At 47.8% G+C, this 22,115-nt stretch overlaps 1 protein-coding gene across 1 annotated transcript in view; it reads left to right on the top strand.

Moving 5' to 3' along the window:
• Positions 1-22,115, top strand: part of XYLT1 (xylosyltransferase 1) — a 257,904-nt gene that overhangs the window by 219,004 nt on the left and 16,785 nt on the right. The window contains exons 7-9 of the mRNA XM_040973266.1: positions 10,259-10,475; positions 13,162-13,338; positions 18,372-18,634. Of these exons, the coding sequence (XP_040829200.1) occupies positions 10,259-10,475; positions 13,162-13,338; positions 18,372-18,634 (657 nt within the window). The remainder of the gene's footprint in view (positions 1-10,258; positions 10,476-13,161; positions 13,339-18,371; positions 18,635-22,115) is intronic.

Below are 22,115 nucleotides of genomic sequence, written 5' to 3' on the forward strand. Positions count from 1 at the left end.
TTAATTGGTGAGAAGTCTGAGGCTTACAGTGCAGTGGACAACCCTAGGTCATTCACTCCGTGAGCCAGCTCCTTAGCAAGTGTTTACTGGGTACCAGGCACTGTTCTGGTGCAAACAAAACCACATCCTGGTGTGGGCAGTATATGGTCCTCGCGCCAGCCTGAATTCAAACCCAGGAGTCAGATGCCCAGTGCTGTGTCCCTCCCCCCCAACCCCTGCCCCACTTCCTGCTCAAGAACACATGGGCAGAGAAACATGCAAAAGACAGCAGCAAACAAAAACACCACTAAGATATAGCTTCTTTTTAATTTTATGATACAGTTCCATAGGCTCTGGGATTTCTCTTACCTCCTCCCCAAACTCCCTGCCTACCACCCCAATTTCCTTTGTATTATTACAATAGTATTGTCGTTCATAAGCAGTCATAAATCCATCATTGTGCTATTTAAGTGTATCTTGACATTGCGGGTACAGACAATGGCGGATAGACCAGCCTCCTATTGTCAAGATATATTTAACAGTTTCATTGGGAGTCCATCTTTAATTTGGAAATAGAAATGCATACTGAATTGTATCTTCACATCTGGATATGATAGTCTCTTACATAGTAACTATACATTCCCTTAAATGAGAAGCCGTAAAACCAAATCAACAACAGAAGTAAAATTTTAAAAATTTACAATACCATGGAGTTAAAGAATATGCTACTAAATGAGCCTAATTATCCAAGCAATATAGTCTTGAGTGCCCCCTGTAGGTGGGATCTGAGTTCCAGCCTCATAGGATGATTTGGTTTTGTGTTAATTCACGTGATTTGTTTGAACATTGATAGCCCCATTTAAAATAACAGCAGTGTTTCCCGTGAAAACCTTGCCATCTAGTCTTGAAGAATTGTAAAGTCTGTGAATGTCATGATAATTGCCATGATTCTCACCCGTTCCCCTCCCGACCACCCTCTCAGTGGCACTTCAGTTGGAACTCTTTGCCTGAGGTCTTTCCTGCTGCTGTTGGCACAGGTGTCATTGTTTCTGCTCCTGTGACTCACTTTACCCCCCCCCCCCCGTCGCTCACAGCAGGGGATGGGGACAAAAGCTGACCATAAACTACATGTTCAAGAAGTCGCCCAGAACCCTCAGGTTGTATCGTTTTTCCTGGATGTTCGTTTTGATTTCATCCGGCTGACTGTGTAGCTGCTCACTGTCCCTCTCACGGCCAGCCTCCCTTTTTTTAAAAGGAGACACCCAGACTTGAAGATGTTGTATAAATCAGAGTAACAGACCAGAGTGGCCTGGCACGCAGGCAGAGCCCTGAGTGTGGAATATCCAACATTCCTCTACAGGTGTCAGTGCCATTGCCACAGCCACTGAATTCAACAGGAGGGATATTATCCTTAATTTGTTTGGAAATCAAAGGGAGGCTTCCAGGAACCAAATGATTTTTCCAAGGTCACACAGCTGTTTAACAGCATCTGAACTCAAGTCTTCCTGGTCCTAAAGCCATCGGAATGAGGTGGGACAGGACATGATCCCATGGGGGTGATATGTTGTGTAGTATTGGCATTCTCTGCCCCACAGGGAGAGAATAAAAACCCATGTTTCCCTCCAGATAGCCCTCCCAGGACGTGATTTGTGAAAACAAAGTAGTACCATGAGGGAGGCGGTCATGTGGCACGGTAAGTGCCTGTGAGGGTGACGAGGATGCCAGTGTCATTGCCGTGCTATGTGAAGGACTGGAATGCTGCTAGAGGGAGGAAGGAATCTAAGGGCACTGTCGAACGTTCATGGAAGAGCAGAGGCAAAAGTATGTTTATTGTGATGCAGAACAGTTTTGCATGAATTCTTGGAAGGTCCCTCACATGCATGGATCTCAAAATGTTTTGCTCCCAAATAAACGTACCCTTCAATTCTATTTTCCACGGATGTTTTGAACTCCCCTTGTCAATGGTGGGTCGGGCTGAGTGTGTCTCTTGGCATGGGAGTCCATCCCGTGTCATCCGTGGGCATCAGTAATCAGCAGGTGCACTGGGAAAAGGCTCAGGTCAAAAAGATGCTGCTTGTACCTCCTTCCACAACCTCGAAACCTAGAGCTCTCTGCACCGAAGAGCTCACAACTTCCAACACTTGTGTATGAGTCCCCAGCTGGGATTCTCTCATTTATATGAATTAAAGGCAATTCATTTAGCATTAATTTAATAGCAAAATGAGCCAAATCTACCATCATCTGCGATGCACTCTTTGCTACCTCACCCGCTACCTATCTGTCTCAAGCACACACAGCTCAGCCTGGCTTCTTCTGATTCCCTTACTTTGATGGAAAATGACAGAAAGCCGATTCAAACTGGCTTAATGATGAGTTATTGGAACTGACCTTCAGGTCTGGTTGAATCAATCAACTCACAGGTCAACATCAAGCCCAGGTTCCTTGAGATCTCCAATCCTAAGCGTTGACTTAGTCTTCTGAGCCAGGTACTGACTTTGGCACATTATCAGCCTCATTTCACCTATAAAGGGATGGAGCATCAAAGAGGTGAGGTAACCTGCTTGAGCTAGCACAACTGGGGCAGGGCTGGACCCCATGTGAGTGAGTCCAGAACCCGAGCTCGGTTCCTGTATGACAAAGCCTCTTTGTGCTCCAGGTTTGCTCTCTCCTAAAACACTGGCTATTTCTGTGGCTTCTCATAACTTCATTTTCTCAACAAGAAGGTTAAACGAGATGATCTCCAAAACGTCTCTCTCTCTGATGTTTCATGAGTCAAGAGTAGATGCGGCCCTGACAAAAGGGAAGGTGTCAAAAGCAGAGAGAGCTTGAAAGGCAGGGACCGGGGAGGGAAGTACGTAAGTAGAGAGATACAAAATAGACCACAGGGTGCCTGGGATTTTAATTCCACGTGATTCCTAATGGAAATGTTGACCTTCTGTCCTCATCCACAGCCAATTTGGACTTCCAGCTCCCGCTGTGAAAAGATAGCATAAAGGCAAACTAGGATTTTAATCACTGCCAAATTGGTCCTCACTGTTCCTGTAATTAAATAAGGGAGAGTGTTGCGTTCACCGTTTCTCCTTGCTTTCCTCCAAAAAATTAAGTCACCCAACTATATTAAAAGACATAGCAGCACAAGCAGAGAACAGAAGCAAGGCTAGCAGAAACAGTTGCCCTGCAGCCTAGTCCCAACCTTGAATAATTGGATCTTTGGAAATAGCCCCTGGAGCTCCTGGTCTCCACTCATGGAGTGTCAAAGAAGTTTTTCAAATCTCTGCAGCCTCCTCAAGTCTCGGCGTGAAGGAACAGCCATTTCCTCTGCCAAAATCGGATTTCTATTGGGACATTTCCTGTCCTGCTTCAGTTATTATTTTTTTTCAGGGTTAAGCAAGACCCTCAGGGGTCAGCCTTGGAAAGGGTGTGTCCTGAGAGCATAGATGCTAGAGTCCAGCCACCTGTGTCAGGTGTCAGCTCAGCCATGCTACAGTGAGGGAGCTGCAACAGATGGCTTCAACTGGTCATGTCTCAGTTTCCCCATTTACACTGACTAGGTAGTGACAGATCGGAGTTTGGGGTGAAGGAGATTGCTTATCCTCATTGGCCATGAGAAGGCACTGTCCTGAGCATCCATAGCATTCAAGTTCAACTGCATTTGACAGGTGTGTTCCCACTTTAGAGATGAATATGACCAAGAGTTGGGGAGTTGCTTTTACTTGTTCAGGGATGTGTGGGACAGTAGAGCTGGAACTGGACCATGGCTTGGTTTGAGTTTAAGGCTCATGCTCTTCTGTCACCTTGTGGTTAGTGACAGCACTTGAGAGAATTACACTGATCAAAGAACAAGTGTCTGGTGCCTTCAAATAATCAATTTTTCTCTCAGCTGTTAGAATAGGTCGTTCCCCTGACTCCTGGAATTGGAATTCCCAAAAGTGTGTCCATGAGCCACCAGCAACATGGGATGCTCTTTCTGGTCCATTGGTAAATGGGCGTTCAGTGAACCTTAGGCAGTGATCTTCCATGTGTCAATAAAAGTGTCTAGAAATTACCCCCTGAAGCTCGTGAGTTTATGGATAACATACATACAGTAAGACTAAGCTGAAGAAATCAAAGTTATTTAAAATTGGCATCAGGAAATATCTAAGAGGGACTCTGCTATGGATGCTGCATTGAGCACCTAGCAGAGCACATTTGAACTCAGGCCATGGGGCTACAGTGTCAGGATCGCACCTCCTTCTGAGAACCCGCTGGGTGTGTGACCTTGGGCATAAGGTATCAGTTGTCTATGAAGCAATTTCATCACCTGTGAAATGGAAGTAGTGATAATAAAAGCAACATAGGGACCAGCCCTCAGAGTATCTCATTGTGCATATGCGGTTGAAAGTGATGGTGATGATGGTGGTGACTGTGATGAGGATGTTGGTGGAAAAAGAAGGATCTTGATGATGATATACAAATGATTATTAACACATCAATAAACAGCTTGTGCACCTGTGAGAAACAACTGTTCTTGTAAACGTAAGTAGTCTAGGCAGGGAGGCAGCAAGGACGGATTAGGTCAAAGTAGCATAAAGAAGTTTCTCTCGTCTGGATTAAACCCGCTAGGGGCAGCCACTCCCTCACTGGGAGCCAAAACAGCATCTGAGCTGCATCAGCCGCTCCCTTGTTTGACATTGAATTAATCCTCAAACCTCCCTTGATGTGTAAACAGGCAACTGTTTAACCATAAGTTGGCAAACCCATCCAGAACCTGGCCAGAAACCATTCCCAGGCAAATCTGTTCTTGGGAGGCCCTTTCGTGCCAACCTGCTTATGCAGGAAGGGACTCTGCCCCTGGCTGACTCACAATACCATGACGGATGGGAGGAGATAATTAATATCCCATCTCCAATAGAGAAAGCAGATTGCTTTTTCCTTCTGCTTTCCTTAAACTCAACCAGCACGTTTATCACTGTTTGCATGCTCACTTTGTTTAACCCAATCATGGCAGCCACGACAAAATAAAGCTTAGGTTTGTGCCAGCACTCATGCCAAACCACACACACACACACCCCCGCACCCTTGACCTCAGCCTGTAGTTTCAGGTCCTCTTGTAACTTTCCTTTTATTTAGATTTTCAAAATCCCATGTTTATTTAGATTTAGGGATTAGACAAAAGAGTCAAAGAAAAATACATTTGTGGTGTCATCCCCGAACAGTAGTGTATAATTTTTGGCATTTATTTCTGTTCCAAGTCTTCTGTGAAGGAATGCAGTTTCAATAGTGAAAACAAAATAAGATATACCTTATTTTTTTCTTTAAGATATATTTATTTTATTGGAAAGTCATATTTACTGAGAAAAAGATCTTCCATCCTCTGGTTCACTTCCCAAGTGGCTGCAATGTCTAGAGCTGAGCTGATCTGAAGCCAGAAGTCTGGAGCTTCTTCCTGTGTCTCCCTCTCAGGCTTTGGGCCATCCTCCACTGCTTTCCCAGGCCACAAGCAGGGAGCTGGTTGGGAAGTAGAGCAGCTGGGATACAAACTGGCACCCATATGGGATCCTGGCCCATGCAAGATGAAGATTTTAGCCAGTTGGGATCCTGAACTCATGTGGGAGATCTGGAAGAAGCTCCTGGCTCCTGACTTTGGATAAGCTCAGCTCCATCCATTGAGGCCATTTCAGAGTAAATCAGTAGATGGAAGATCTTTTTCTTTGTCTTTCCTTCCCCCGCCACACACAAAAAATAAATACATCTTTAAAAGAAGATCCTGCTGTCATCTATAAAGATGGCAATGTTGAAATTCACCTTGATTTTTAAAAAAAGACAAGAATCTATGCCATCTTGGAGCTTGCTTTGATGAATGAGTAGACAAGACGCTAAATGATTGGCTTATATATTTGAGAAAACTCAAGTGCTATGAAGAAGAATAAACGATGAGAGAGGATTGCTGGAGCCAGGGGTAGGAGAACAATGCTGTTATTGTGTAAGAGGGAATTGATAGTTGGGTCAGCTTATTGCTTGAGTGAACAGCCCTTACTTAGCGCTTCACAAAGGCCTTTGGGAAGCAGCCAGTACGTTGACAACAGATGTTGAAGAGGGTCAGGACAGGTGTCATGGAGCTCCTCTTTGAGAAGAGGAAACTGTCATTTGGAGAGTTTAAGGCAGCCCCACAACTCATAACCTCACAGTGAAAGCAGAGGCAGGGTTGGTACCTAAATCAACCCACTAACTATTCTTTAGGGTACGACTTACGACTCATTTGCCCCAAGGTGACCACACGCAGAGCAAGAAGAACATCACTGACCACCTTCTGTGTATCAGACCCAATCCTTCAGATCTGTGTAGCACCCCTCGGGTGACAGACCCAGGCAGCCTTTCTTGGTGAGTGAGCCAGCATTTATGAAGAGATACATCCAGGTGTGTCTTTACTGACTTCCCTTGCCTTTGCATTTCATCTTTCAATTTATGATGCACACACAGGGCAGGAAAAAAGTAAAACCTCTACTGGTAAAAACGATTCTTTTCCTCCTGGTCGGCACCCAGAGAGGTTCCCCGCTGCCTTCTCCCAGATCAAACCTAAGTCCCCAGTAGGTCCTATGCCCCCCCCCAAACTGGGGAATGTATCATCTCTATTCAAAATTAACCAAGGCATACATTTGCAACTTATCAGTTTTGACTGCAGTAAATACAGCAACCAATCTTCCAACACCATGAATATTTCATTTTGGAGATGACTGCATAAATATTGTATTTGGATATTATGGTCTGGGGCATCACATTAAAATTGCAAGACAATGCCATTATCCCTATAATGGAACACAAAATTAAAAAGATGGTCAAGGGGAAGAAGAATTTCTGCTTATCCTCTCACCTGGTCTTTTCTTCTCTCCTAGATAGTTTATTTTTCATGTATTTTTTAAAATAAATTATTTAAAAGATAAAGTCTTTCACCATGAAGAAGTGCACTGGCTGGACACCATTGCTATTCATCACCAGCCAGGGTCAGAATAGATTTTATTTTCCTAAATTCAGGGGTTTGCTTTAGTGACCTGTTAAAGCTGAGTTAGGTTCGAGTGGTAATGTTGTGACTATCATGATAAACCTTCAAGGAACAAATCCCTGAATAAACACAGCCTTGCTGTATGTTACACATTTGAGAAGATGCAACAGGCAAAGAATAAGGCCAGGAACTTTGACAGCTGGGTCCTCTAGTTGGATCTACCCTTGAGTGTGTCATCTGTGTATCCTTAGAAAAATTGTCAGTCTTCTCTGGGCTCCCATGGGTCCCTCTGTAATGTAATTCCTGCTCCAAACCCTCTTCCTGGGGGAGTGTGACAGAGTGGATTACAACATGTTATACTCAGCCCTCTTCATACACTTCCTCTGGTTGTCTGACCTCAAGAAGGACTTAACTTTATAACCCAGACCTTGCCCGGCATTGCCATTTAACTCAGAGTGGACCCTTCTTTGTGTTTCAAACTCTCCCGGCTGTTGGCAAGTAAAGCAGCACCATTTTGAGTTGAAAAGCAAATTTCAGCCTAATTATGTTGATTCGCCAGCGTCATTACTGTCACTGTCTTTGTAACCATCAGCAGTTTTGTTAAGACTTCAATATATTACATTATTATCTGCAGTGAGTAACCAATGTCCACAGGCAAGTCCACTGCTCATGCGGAAGGCACTGGGAATGTGGGTATAATAATGAGATTTCAGATAATCCCCTTGAGAGGGTGACAGTGAGTTGGTGGGAGGCCCTGTAGAAGGGATTCAGTGTGACAGCAGAGTGAGGCCATGTCCAGCTTCTGCACCCCTGATTGTCATGGTCACTGCTGACTTTTACAGAGCAGCAGCCTGGTATTGCTCTGGGAACAGTTAAGGGAGGCAAAGAGGAGGAAGCCAAGGTCAGCTGAAGTAAGGACTGAGTACTAAAATGACACATCTGTCCCAAAGACACAGAGAGTTCTAGAACTCTAAGCAGACTGGCCTGGTGGCATAGGTGGCATCCAGGGACTGTGTATGAAGGCCAGGAACCCCCACCCATCCTGGTAATGATGAAATTAAACTCTAGGACTTTTTCACTTGCAAGTCATGACTGCCATCTTAAAATGCCTTAAACCCCTAAGTATGAGTGGATCCAGCATGGGGGAATGCAGGATCCCGGGCAAATCCATCAACACATTGCACTGTATCCTTTCATCTCTCTTCCCTCTGTGTTGCTTTATCAGACAACCTCTCTGAACTCATGGTGACAGAATGGCTGCCAGCTGCTTTTATGCTAGGCTTTTATTCTCCCAACAGAAGTCTTATGACAACCCTTCCTTCCTGGCAGTACCAGCAAAAGCGCAAGCTAAAGATCTTCCATCCACTGGTTTATTTCCTAAGTGGTGGCGATGGCTGGAGCTGAGCTAACCAAAGCCAGGAGCCAGGAGTGTCTCCCAAGTGGCTGCTTTGAGCCATCCTCTATTGCTTTCCCAGGCCACAATCAGGGAACTGGTTGGGAAGTGGAGCAGCTGGGACACAAAGCAGTGCTCATATGGGATCCTACTCCCAAGGCAGAATGTAGCCACTAGACTATGTCACTGGGCCTCTTTGGAAATGCAATGTGATTGATACTTTGGAGCTCATTAGACAAAGTAGGAGGTGGGAGGAAGGGGTGTGTCCTTCCAGGCATGTCCACAAGCCTCCAGCTGAAGGCAGTGCATGGTGATGGGTAGATGAGGCAGGGAGGTTATGGCGTTGTTACAGAGAAACGTCAATAGAAGAGAGTTGATAAGGGTTTACCAAATCCAAGATCCTGAACAAACATAAGAATCAACAGGCTGGAGAGCAGAGAGAGTGCTGGATTGGGAGACCACCAGGCTCTAAGCTCCCGACTGGATAACTAGCACCTTAGCATCATAAACCTTCTTCTCTTGGACTCCCGCTCAAGACCAGCACAGTACCTGACCCCCAGTCAGTGTGCAGTGAATGCTTACTGCAAGTGAACCTGACAGTTCATACCAGAACACTTGGTTCTAGTTCAGCTTCCCAACACACCTACTTCACCATCCGTATAACCTCAACAGCTTTCATGTAGGCAGCTACAAAATACGATGCAGCAGGGCGACCTTTGCCTGGCCAAACCCAAGATGGAATGATCATATTGATGCTTGCTGAAGCCTGAATTATTAATCTGGGATCATGGGAAGAACTCAAGAGGTCCATGACCTTGGAAGGGAAGGAAATTATGGCTTTATTTTCATTTTGCGTTATAGCTGCTGCAGATAGCTCTAAATACCATTTATGTTTCTTCAAAACCATAGCAGTTATTAGACTTTCCATGGCATCTTGTTATTTAATACTTCAGCATACACATAAGTTATCACACATTTGATGATTTTCTAGTATTACAATGTGTGAATCAAAACTACAAGTATCTAGTAACTTTGGCATTTGATGGGGTTTGACGTATTTTGTAAATTCTATTAGCTTTTAAATTTTTTATGTGATTTTGAAAGATTTCTTTTACTTGGAAATCAGAATTACAGAATTTAGAGAGAGATGGAGACACAGAGAGATCTTCATCTGCTGTTTTATGCCCCAAATGGTCCTAGTAGCCAGAACTGAGCTGATCTCAAGCTAGGAGCCAGGACTCTCCCATGTGGATGCAGGGGTCCAAGGCTTTGGGCCACCCTCTGTTGCTTTCCCAAGCAGTGATCAAGCAGATTGGAAATGGAGCATCCAGGATTCACATTGGTGGCCAATGGGATGTCAATGCTATAGGCAGAGGATTAGCATGCTATGTCACCACAAAATCCCCACCTTATATATTTTACAGCATGCATGTGGAGCTCTGTTCTAAGTTAGGGACTCATGAGCTACATTTAACAACTGCCAAGACATCCGGGACATGGAAAAGTCATCAGGAGTTCTCTGATAAGAACTCCTGGCTCCTGCCTAGCCCAGCTCTGGCTGTGGCAGTCATTTGAAGAATGAAGCCAAAGTTTAAATGACCCTCTCATTCTCCCTATGCCTTTCAAATTATAGTATTTTTTAAAAAGCTCTAGGAATGAAGCAGGTATAACAGGTTGGTCAACATTGTGCTAGGTAAGTCCCTGAAGCTGTCCATGCCTTGGTGACCTTCTCTGTAGAATGGGGTAATGGTGACACCCACCCGCTAGCGAGGCACAAGAGAGAAATTGCACACAGAGCACCTGGAGCAGTCACTGGCAAGCAGAAAAAGCTGTCATTCTCTTTCCACTCAGGATGAAGTCCTCTCCCTTCAGGTACTTTTGGGCTAAGGGCCGTTTGTCTCATCTAGGTTCATCCGGAAACAAGGCCTGGACCGGCTCTTCCTGGAATGTGACGCACACATGTGGCGCCTGGGGGATCGGCGGATCCCAGAGGGTATCGCGGTGGACGGCGGCTCTGACTGGTTCCTCCTGAACCGGAAGTTTGTGGAGTATGTGACATTCTCCACAGATGATCTGGTGACCAAGATGAAACAGTTCTACTCTTACACCCTGCTCCCAGCTGAAGTGAGTATCCTGGAAAAATCCCCCGAAAGAGCCAGGGAGATGATATTACACTTTGACCTCTGAACGTCCAGGTGGAGGTGGAAACCTGCCTTAGCAGCCAAGCCCTGCATCCCTAGAAAGATCTCTGGCCTCTCCCTGAACCCCTCTGTACGGAGATGGTGGATGCTTCCAGCAACAACCCACACACAGAAACAGCAACCCTTCCCCAGCTCAAAGCAGTTGGCCCCATGTTGGATACAAAATCATTTAACATGCTGATTTGTTACAATAGAACACTTTATTGCCATCTTCCTTAAAACAGTTGTAAAAAAAAATCACAAAATTCTGATATCTACAGGTCAGTGGTGCTCCTAGAGTTGTGCAGTATATGACCTGGACAGCTGTGCTCATCCTCTCAGAACACTCCCATATCAATTTTTGATACCCTTCACTGTCATCCACCGTGGAATAGCCACATTTTCCCCCTTTTATTTGAAAAGCAGATTTTACAGAGAGAAATAGAGTCGTCCCTCCTCTGGCTCAACCTCCACGTGATCACAATGGCCAGACTGAGCGAATACAAAGTCAGGACCTGGGAGCTTCTTCCAGGTTTCCCACATGGAGCCAGCCTCAGCTGTTGTCCTAGATCATAAGCAGAAAACTGGATGAGAAGTGGAGCAACTGGGAAATGAATCAGTACTGACATTCCATGCCAGCACTTACAGTTAGAGGACTAGTATGCTATACCACTGCACCAGACCCTTGACATGTTTTTCAAGCCCAAGAATCCCTTTTGCCATCTGGAATCCTGTTCTGGCCATTTCCTACTAAAAAAGAGCATTTAGAGATAGCCCGCCCTCAGAGGATGCCCCAGCCTCCAGGCCTGCACCAATGGCTTGGATGGCCACTGCAGTCAGATGCTCAGAGTTCAGGACTTCCCCACTGGAAACACTTGGCAAGCTCCAGACCTTGGGGTGGGAAGCTCTTCTGTACAAAATTCCAGGCTACTGTGGAACAGCCTCTGCCTCACAAGGAAGTGGCCAGGGATACACTGACAGGCTGTGGCTCCCTTGTTACTGCTAGACAGAGAGCTTCTAGATTCACCTCCCTGACCTCTAGCTTGCTTTTATCCTCCTTTGCAACCCCATACGATTCCATGCCTGGCTCCGGTGCCACAGAGCCTATGACATTCCTCATGTGTGGCCTCCCACTGTGGGCCACACACGCCGCGCGTTTCTACAGACCATGCAGGACCAGGCATCTCATCTCAGGATACCCACGACACTCAGCAGTGTCTGGCACAGTTCCAAGCTCTGGGCAGCACTGACCGCATCACTCTAGAAGGAAGCTGCACTTGTCATCACTGGGCTAGGTTTTACTATTCTGCACACATGTTAAGTAATCAGCCTTTAATCCTATTTCAGTGAAAATCACCTTTTCTCTCAATTCTGATAACCTCCTCATCCATTATCTTGCAGGGAATTTTGGCATCATTATGAAAAGACACTGGGCTGTTGATAATTGGGTGCTTTCCCCGCTGCCTGATGGAGAATATGTGCCTCTGTGGGCTTGTAGACAAGTCAAGCTTAAATCTGGGTTCAAATGCATGTCATTTGGCTTGCGGGGAAACCAGTAGGGAGCAGAGGGTGGAGCTCGATTCTTCCCACCCACTCATTTAGAGGAGATAATGTGGGAATTTGGTTGATTTCATCAAACTTCTCATGAAATTAATGGTGGCCAAATCTACTCATGCAGTCTGTTCTCTTCCCCTAATCCAGCACACAAGTCTGTGCTAGACTCCTGCCTCCACCCTGCTTCTTCACCTTGCCCCAAGTCTCTGCTGCACCCTACCTCTGTCTGCCTTTCCCCACGTTCCTCCTCATCCACCTCCAAAGGTCTGAATTAGGAGAAATATGAAGGCTGTGCCCACACATTTGTAACAAAGATACATATTCCTCAACAACTTCTCTTGGGAAGAGAGCAGGAGAAATATATTCCCCAGAGAGCTAAGGCTGTTGTAAAGCAGTGTTAAAATAGACCATTTTGTCTCCCTTTCCTGTGTGTCTGCGTTGAGAGGGCAGCCAAATGTCCTTGGAGTAGGAAGATAGAAGGTGGCCTGTTTCAGCACCGTGGACAGCAAACAGCCTTGCTCACATCTTCCCTGTGTTGTCCCGTTGTGTTGGTGGCTAAGGCAAAAGGACACCTAGATTCACCCAGCTTTTAGACTCTTTCTTGGGCGGGAGAGCGGTAAATTCCAGATTATCAGCCTTTATTTTCACACTGTCTCAGACCTGGGGCCTTTGGTTCCAGGTCTGGCAAAGCAAGGATCCTCTTGTCCTAAAGTTTTCTGCAAAATCGCCCCCGGTTCCCCAGTGTTTTCCTTTAGTTCTCATGTGTTGATGTACCTGTGGGCATCTCCGCCACTGCTGAGCAGAGAAATGACGATATGGATGATAAGAGAGGTTTTGAAATCAGAGTCTGTATGTTGGGCAAAGATAATTTAGGGAAGCACTCAGAGCTGCAGACTTCTAAGTAGAATTAAGCCACTCCAGCCAGAGCATCCATCTGTACCTGGATGGACCAAACTGAGCTGAGTGTATCTGCAGGCAGAAGGAACCTGTGACTTTCTTAAGAGAGTCCATGCACCCCTGGTTGTCCCCAGGAAGGACTCTCCTACTCAGCCCTGTCCCCCCTCTCTCCCCTCCAGTCCTTCTTCCACACAGTCCTGGAGAACAGCCCCCACTGTGACACCATGGTGGACAACAACCTGCGCATCACCAACTGGAACCGCAAGCTGGGCTGCAAGTGCCAGTACAAGCACATCGTGGACTGGTGCGGCTGCTCTCCCAACGACTTCAAGCCCCAGGACTTCCATCGCTTCCAGGTGAGCCCACCTGCCGTGCCAGGCCTGCAGCCACACCTAGCCAGGGAGCCTCTGTAGTTATCAGGACAAACCTGCAGCTGAGCTTCCCCCATGGTGCCTGACCCTGCCGGCTGTTGATAATAATGACAACGCCTCAGCCATGGCCAACATCGCTTCCATGCTTACTCTGCTCCAGGGCTGTTCTAACTATATTGATTCATGAACCCTACAACCACTTTATCACACAAGTATTATTATTATTATCGCATTTAGGAATAGGGAAATCAAGGCATGGAGAAGTCAAAAAAACCTTGTTCAAGATCATAGATCTCAGGGTATCTGTTCCCACAGCAACTTTCTATGCTACTGTCAACCAGAATCCCTTGAAATATTTGTCACATATTTCTGGGTGTAAAGTCAAATGTTAAGGGCTGAGTTTCTCAGCTTGAGCAATCTGACTGTTGCAACTGCTATGTTCCCTGTTGAAAGGAGAACACTGTGCATGAGAAGAAGCTTAACAGTAGCCCTGGCTCTGCTTAGCACATGCCAGTAGCACCCCTCCGCCACCTTCCTCCTCCTCCAGTTGTGACAACCAGGATTGTTCTAGATCCCAGCAAGTATCCTCTGGGGGCCAGCTCACTGCTGGTTGAGAACCACTGATCTCTACTAAGGTCCAGGAGGTTATTGTTTTAGTGTATTACCTTGTGGGATATTCTGATGAATAGCCAGGTTTGGAAACCACAGCACTCCGTGAACTTGAAGGAGTAGCACAGGTAGAAATGTTATTACCGTCACAGCTGTCTCTGTGCAGCCTAGCAATTTGCAGTGCTGGAGTGAACAGAGGCAGGAGGGCACAACTGCTCATCTACTTCCCGTGAGCCCGAGGATGTCTCAGCCCCCAGGTCTTAGCCCATATGGCAGTTCGCTTCTATCCCTCCATCTCTTCATGGAAGCTGAGGGGAGGGGTGCTGTGGATTTCTTCCCTCCACTCCTCTTTCACCGTATCTTGATTCTGGCTACACAGGGAGAACCCTGCGGAAGAGCTAAGCAAATGACTCAGAGGCCACCAGAGCCACCGTGTGGACAGGATGTGCTGCTTCTCCAACCCCTGACAAGGAGGGAAGGGAGCGCAGACACCCTGGCCCAGGGCAAGACTTATAACTCGGCCCAAGCATGCTACCCACCACTCTGGCACAGAGCTGGGATGCCCCCAGGGACATGTGCTGCCTGCACGGTGAAACTTCCAGTCTTCCAGCCTGGCCTCGCAAAGCCTGGTCCACAGACTCTGGCATCAGCAACACCGGGGAGCTTGTGAAAAGCGTAGTATCCCACCCGACTGTAGACCCAGAATCAAGCCCATTAGCCAGGTCCCTGCTGGGGCAGCTGGAGCACTGCCAGGCTCCATTGGCTCTGCATGCCAGCTCTTCAGTGGGAGTTGGCTTTGCTAGAACTGATGCAGGGCAGGAAACTGAGGCACAGAGCAGCCAGCTTCCTTTCCTGTGGCCACCCAGTGAGGGCAGGGGATTTTCAGGGTTAGAGAAGTGTTCTGTTCTGAGTGTTTTCAACTCTGGACTGGGTTTTGTCCACTAGAGCTTGCAGCTTTTCTGGTCCCAGCATGCATGGACGCAGCATGCACAGCAGGCTTCATCCTGACATTTGCCTTCCTCGGGGTCCCCACATGAGCAGTTGCTACAGGGAAGTCTTCTGTCTCAGTGGTGGGTTGAAAGCTGCCCAGGGATCCCCTCCAGTCCACATTGGTGAGCGTGTGAACTTGGGTGGCCTTTGGCTGTCCACTACATACGTGGAAAAGATATGCCACACAGTGAGAGGACTGCAGGGGGCGATGTTTGGCCTATACCAGAGGAAAAGAGCCCTCTGTTTTGTGTAAGGCCAGACTCAAAGATCCCCATCCTTGCCAGCAAGTAGCCCAGAGCTGTTGGGCCATGGCCTTAGGAGTGAGGAAGCTCCTCTCAGAAGGCTGGGAGGCATCATTGGTATTCCAACCCCAGCCTCCCGGGAACATCATGGACTCAGAAAGACAGGCAAGCAGAGAGGGAGGCAACATCGGGCACTCGCAGTGCAGTCTTTCACAGTAGACAAAGGTCAGCAGCATCGCCCAACATGTAGCATCAAGCCACGGCTGCCTGTAAGGAACTTGGAGTTCTTGTTCACAGAGCTCCACAAAGGAGCATGATAAATATAGCAATGTGCCCTTTCCAAAGATGCAGCCGTGGTCAGAGACACGAAGGCAGAGAGGAGAGGCCAGCCTGGGGCAGGGGCCGGCTCTCTGCCCCCAGAACGTGAAGACTTAGCACGTGGGAGCCAACCTCAGGGGCGAGGAACAGTAGGCACTAACAGCCTACTTTTTAATCAACATAGATAGATTTGCATTTTGCTAATTATCAAGTACATTTTATAGGAAATGCAAAATCTATTTCTAAATGTCACTCATAGTTCTGTTGTCCTCACATAATCATTGTGCCTGCCAACCATTGGTTCCCAATTGTTCCAAGTTTGTTCCTATTTGATTGATTTCCTTGTACAGAGATAATATTTCTTTAATTGATGTACAAACATGTTCATCTTTGTGGAGTGCAAACTGATGTTTCCAAGCATGTGTATGTTATATATATATACCCGTTTTAAGGATGAAGAAGTTGAGGCCTCCCTATGATTGGGTAGCTTGCCCTAAAGCATACACAGCTAGAAAGTATCTGAGGGGGGTTTGAACCCAAGTAATCTGGCTCCTTTCAGGGCTCCTGTAAAGTCAGGCTGACCCCTTCACCCCAAGAGAGGGGTCCCATGGCTCATAAAGCAGAGAAAGAAGGTGGGATGCTAAGAATAACAAAGGGTGTTTATTATCAGGGGCTTCCAGTTTCCACGAGCTCAACCCTGGAGGGACGCAGTGGGGAAAGCAAATAGGTTTCAGAGTCATCAGATATGGATTCAAAACGTATCTCTTCTCTGTTCAGTGTCCTCACCTGTGAAATGGGAGTAATAGTCCCCTTGTCCCTGAGGCAAGGTGGGGGTAACTGGAGGCCTGACACAGAGGCGGGCCCTGCCAAGTGTGCATGCTCAGAGGTGACTTTCTTCCTGTGGTTCCTAGTCTGCTGCGAGCAGGGCTAGACTCAAATTCAGGCTAGTAGCAGCATGGAAGGGCACAGACGCTGTGGTGCGGAAGGCAGGCTCCCTCCTGAGACACCTGCATCCCAGGTGGGAGTGCCTGGGATTGAGGTTCACTTTTGCATCTGCCCCAGCATCCCACAGATGCACATCCTGGGAGGCAACAGTGATGGCTCAGATGCTTGGGTCCTTGCATCCTGACATGACCCAGACATGTCTGGGCTGTTGACTTGGAGCTGGTCCAGCCCTGACCATTGCAAACATGGGAGGAGCGAACTAGCAGATGGAAGAGGTCCCTCTCCATGTCCCTGTGCCTTTCAAATAAATCTAAATAGCTAAAAAAAAAATTTTAAATGATAGTAGCAACAAGGACTAAAGTCAGCTGTTCAGAAATGGGCTGATTTGCATACTTGTACAACCTTGGACCAAAGGCCACCAAACTCCAGTGCTGTGGCTGAAGCCAGTTCTTTACCCACTTCTGTAAATGAAGTTTGGTTGCAGCCAAACCAAGCCTGTGACTTTGCTGGTTTGCTGTGGCTGCTTTCCGAGCAAAACTGGGTTTTAAGATTTACTTATTTTATTTTGAAAGAGTTACTGAGAGACAAATATTTTCTATCGACTAGTTACTCCCCAAAGCCAGAGCTGGGCCCATCTGTAGCCAGGAACCAGGAGCTTTTCCTACATCTTGCATGTGGGTGCAGAGGCCCAAGGAATTGAGCCATTCCACACTGCCTTCCCAAGCCATCAGTAGGGAACTGAATCAGAAGTGGAGCAGCTTGGACATGAACCTACCCCGTAGGGGATGCTAATGCCACAGACAGAGGATTCGCCTGTACACCACCAGCCAGCCCTACCAGAGCACTTTGTAAAACTGTAACTATAACTTTCTAAAACTGCTGGAAAGCTTTTTGGCAGTTCCTACCCTGGACCAGGGTAAGACACCTGGCAGGTAGAGGGCAGTCGTTAACTAACTGACCTTCAACTCCGATCCTGATGCCAGCTCTGCTGCCACTTTCCTGGGTGTCCTTAGGCAAGTTCCCTTGGCTCCCCAGTCCTCTTCTCCATCACAGTCACAGTCCTGGGAAGTTGTCTGGCTCCTTCTTGTGTGGTTTCTACGAGGAGTCCCATTCTTGAGCCCCATCCCCAGGGAAGTGTGGGATCCAGAAGTTTCAACAAGGACTCCTGGCTCTAGTGATTCTGCTGTGAAGACGGCTCTGGTGTCACCTGCCGTGTCATCAAACCCTCCCATGCAAATCCATTGCCCAGAAGCCCTGTGGAAAATGTACATCCCTACACTCACTCCAGGAGATTCTGCTCAGTATATTAGGGGTACCCTTTGTGAGTCTCAAGCTGGCTAAAATGCCAGAGGCAGTAGGGAGTGGTGGAGACTGTGCTGAGCTGAAGCACCCCTGCCCCATCTAATGACTGGCTACTGCTGTGGGCTCGGGGGAAAGTGGTGCCCGAGCAGTTGCTGCTTAAAGGGAAGCCACAGGTCAGTTCTGTAAACTCTCCTGCTCTTCACAGATTGTCAGCTAATTATGTTTCCAAACTTTCTGCTAGCCCACTAAAATGTATCTGCAGGTTGCAGCTGCCCCAGATTTGGTGCCAGCTAAATGGTCCCTAAATGTCACAGCTCTCGGCATGCAGGGCTTAATTTGATTGACAGACACAGGACGTCACTTCCCAAGTGCACATTCTCTCTTTAATGGCATTGCAGATGTGAACACATTCAGCCCTCCTCCCATCCCCAGGCTAACCCATTTCACAGATGAGGAGACTAAAAGCAAGGGCAGTCAGCAGGTGCCTGAGCTAGAACCTGGAACCCCACAGGCTCCTTACCATAAGGTGTGCTGGAGCCACCCAGTCCCTTCCCCTGCAGTTACTGATGTGTTTGTTTGTTTGTTTGTTTGTTTTCAATTCCCTGAGCACAGCAGACTGCCCGACCCACCTTCTTCGCACGCAAGTTTGAAGCCGTGGTAAATCAGGAAGTCATCGGGCAGCTGGACTACTACCTATATGGCAACTACCCGGCAGGTACCCCAGGCCTCCGCTCCTACTGGGAGAACGTCTATGATGAACCCGACGGAGTCCATAGCCTGAGCGATGTAACACTCACCCTGTACCACTCGTTCGCCCGCCTGGGCCTGCACCGGGCAGAAGCAGCCCTGCACACAGCTGGCGAGAACAGCTGCAGGTGAGCCCTGGCCAGGGATGAGGGGCACAGAGGAGGACCCTGCCACTCCTTGTTGCATGCACCATGTCCCAGTCCCAATGCGGCTACATTTGAGTCTAAGCCACCAACGCTGGGTTTGCTCTATATTTCACCTTTGCAGAATGCCAGATCTAATATTTACCCGACGGTTCACTTTCACTGGATGTGTATGTATTTCACAAGGCAGCACCATAAATTAGGGGGACAGATTTTTCTGTGAAATGGAAGGTAACCATAAATGTGCAGACTTGGGGATGAAAAGAGGGTCACTTGGCATGATGGAAAATGCCAAATATATACAGAAGGGAAGACTAGAAGCCCTTGCTTCTCTCACCCAGCCCTGGCATTACCACCTGCTCTGTCCGCCTTAGTGCAATCCCTACTCCCTCCCCCACCACATACACACGCCCTCCTCTTCCTCCCAAGTCAATCTGAAGCAAACCCTAGGCGTCACAACATTGCAGCCATTAGTATTTTAATATGAATCTCTGAAAATCAGGGACTCCTTTCTCATGCATAGGCATAAGATCCTTAACACCTAAAAAAAAAAACCTGAAAAGCCTTCAGCCAGCTATTTAGTCTCTTCTTGCCTGTCACCAGCAAGTCCCAGCTGATACGTCAGGAATGTTCCAGATGGGAAGATCACTACCGTATCTCCCCTGCCTATCACTGACCCACCAGGCCTCTTCACCCCAGTCGTCTCGTCCGTTCCGCAGCCCCTGGCACTGGGCGATATTACACAGTGGCCAGGAGGATTGAGTGTCGGCAGCTGCCATCATGCTAAGGAACTCCCGAGCGGAAGTGCCAGAGCCGGCCTCGTTGAGCGCTGCCCACCACTAACTACCCTGACTAATGTGCCTTGTGGAGGATGCTCCAGTCCATCTCTTCCTTCCAGAAAGCCTTTCTTTCTCATTCTCCTTGTTGTTGACTTCCTGCATCCCAGAAGTGCCTCTTGCCAATCCTCCTCCTCCTCTTCCTCTCACCTCCCATGGCTAATGAGTGCAGGAAAGTGTGGTTTGCTACCCGCCCCAGTCAATCCTCACCGCGCCCGTCTCTGGTGTGGTCCTCACTGTCCCGCTTTTCCCTCTGCTCAGGGAAGGAAGCAGGAGGGAAAAGGAACTATTTTGTTCCCCGCTACTCTGAAGACACAGGCAAGCTGGGTTTCTGCAGGCCTGGGGGAGCTTGCCAGAACTCCCTGGAGCTCCGCTCTCTCTCCCTGCGGGTGCAGAGTTCATGTTAAGACAGAGTTGGGTGACCTACAGTTGAACTCAACGCTGCTTACCAGGTGTTGCCCTGGACCAAGGCATGACTCTCTTTGAGCTTCAGTTCAAAGCAGAATAATCATTCTTCCATCATTAGGTGTTGTGAAGTTCAAGGGCAACAGTCCTCAGACACTGCTCTTGGAGCCACGCAGTCCCTGTTAACAGTGCTGTGCGTGCTAAGTGCTCCTAAGTTCTCATCTGTTGCTGGTCTGCAGGTTACTGTTAGCACTAAGCCATCTACAGCAGTCCAGGGTGGGCCTATCATATGACATGGAACCTCGTTGCTGTCTCACCATGCTCTTCCCTTGCTCATATCACCAAGGATTCCCTGTCATCAAAAGTCATCAAGCACCATATTCTGTGGGAAGTACTTCTCCCAGGTAGCCATACTCCCAACCTCCCACAAGGTCAAAGTGGTCCAGGCACATCACCCCCATCACACACCAACACGTAACGTCATTGGTACCTTGGGTCAAGATCACCAGTGAGTGCCTGCTCTACTGCATGTACCCGAGAGGCACCATGCATGTCACTACTACAAGGACCCTAGAACATGTCCCTGGCACAAGGCCCAAAATTTGGGAGGTGCCATTCAAGAATAGCTTTCATGCCGGGCTCCTAGAATGTATCAAGTAAATGATCTTCTAAGAAATTCCGAAAGACACCCCCGATTTATTTAAGATTGTTGGTGTTTTCTCCTGGTACTTGTTTTGAAATGAAGTGAGCCATCAGGTGGCCTCGGGGCTGGATTCCTTTGGTTTCTTCCTCATTTTTTATTGTGATGGAACCGTTGTGCCTCGCTGTGGGCAATGCCATGTATTTATGTGTTGAAGTCAGCAAATAAATCAGGACCAAGGACCTCAATCCCGTAAGGCCACAGAGAATCATTTCCTCCGAAGCAACTGCGGAAGTGGCAAACACACACACCGAGAGCCACATTCGATCCGGGTATCCCGTGCACATGGGGCCTTTCCAGTCTGCAGTAAAACCTTTCATCAAAATAATGTTTATTGATTTTTTTCTCTTATTAGAAAATAACACATGTGGATTTCAGAAATGTTTGCAATGGCAGACAGAGAGAGCAAGAATAGAAAGTGCACTTGTGAGTCGCTGTCCAGAGATTAGGATATCTGTGTTTTGTTACGAATCCCCAAGTTCAGATGCCCCACAACCAGGGCCAGGCAATTAGCATGTACCCCTCAGTGCAGTCCCTGTAAGGTGGGCTGACCATGGGGGCCAAGCTCCAGGACATCCTGGGAGAAGGTCCATTTGGAATGACAATCAAATCTCTTGATTTTTCAAGATAAATCCGAAATTCAGATGTCTGTGTGAAGCTCCTAAGTTTTTCGATGTCCATCTTTGAATACAGGAAGTGGCGGGGGGAGGGGTGGAATGTGGGCCAAATGAATGTAATTGCGGCATCCTATGGATAAGTTTGCCAAGGTTTCTGTTTGCCAAAGACAACTCAAGAGGGTTGCAAAAAGAGACTCGTGGGTTCAGGGAAGCCTGGAGAGTCACCTGCATCCAGGAGATGTAAGGACATGGGAGCATGAGAGCAGGTGTGCACTGGCCCCTCCATGACAAAGGCCATTCTGTCCAGTACAGTGGCCACCTTCTGCCCGTAGCTACTTGAGTCAAGCAAATGTGTCAAAGGGTTTTTCCCAGCCACACTTATTCCATTCTGAGTGTTCATCGGTAGTCACGTGTGGCTGGGCGCTGCCCTCTGGGACAGCACAGATGTAAACCACCACCACTACCTCCTCTGCTCTACACTACATCCAGAGCTCTCCCCTCCCACGGTCCAGATGCAAAGCATTCTTGCATGAGCCAGGAATGCCCAACAATGCCAAGGAGATACAGGCTTTTCCCCCCAGAGCCCACAGAGGCATCCTGATCACAAAGCAGAAGCAACAGGAGTTGTGTCAATGCAGGCAGGCAGCGTCCTTGGTCATTCTAACTGGACAGAAAGACTTAAAACTCCACATTGAGCCTGCATTTAGCTGAGCAGGGACAGTGATTTGTGGAAAGCTGTTCCTTAGGAGCCCAAGCACCCTCTCATCGCGCTGCAATTTACACGTTGCAAGAGCAGCAGCCTTTCTGTTACAAGTGGAAAGGCCAGAGAGTTCTCCCCCGGCGTGTCTCCTGCCACTCTGGGCATCTCAGCTGACCTTCCCTGGCCCACTCAGCCAGCAAGCCTTGGC

Source organism: Ochotona curzoniae, unplaced genomic scaffold (genome assembly GCF_017591425.1).
Source record: "Ochotona curzoniae isolate NIBS_2020 unplaced genomic scaffold, NIBS_Ocur_1.0 contig_2321, whole genome shotgun sequence".
NCBI lineage: Eukaryota > Metazoa > Chordata > Mammalia > Lagomorpha > Ochotonidae > Ochotona > Ochotona curzoniae.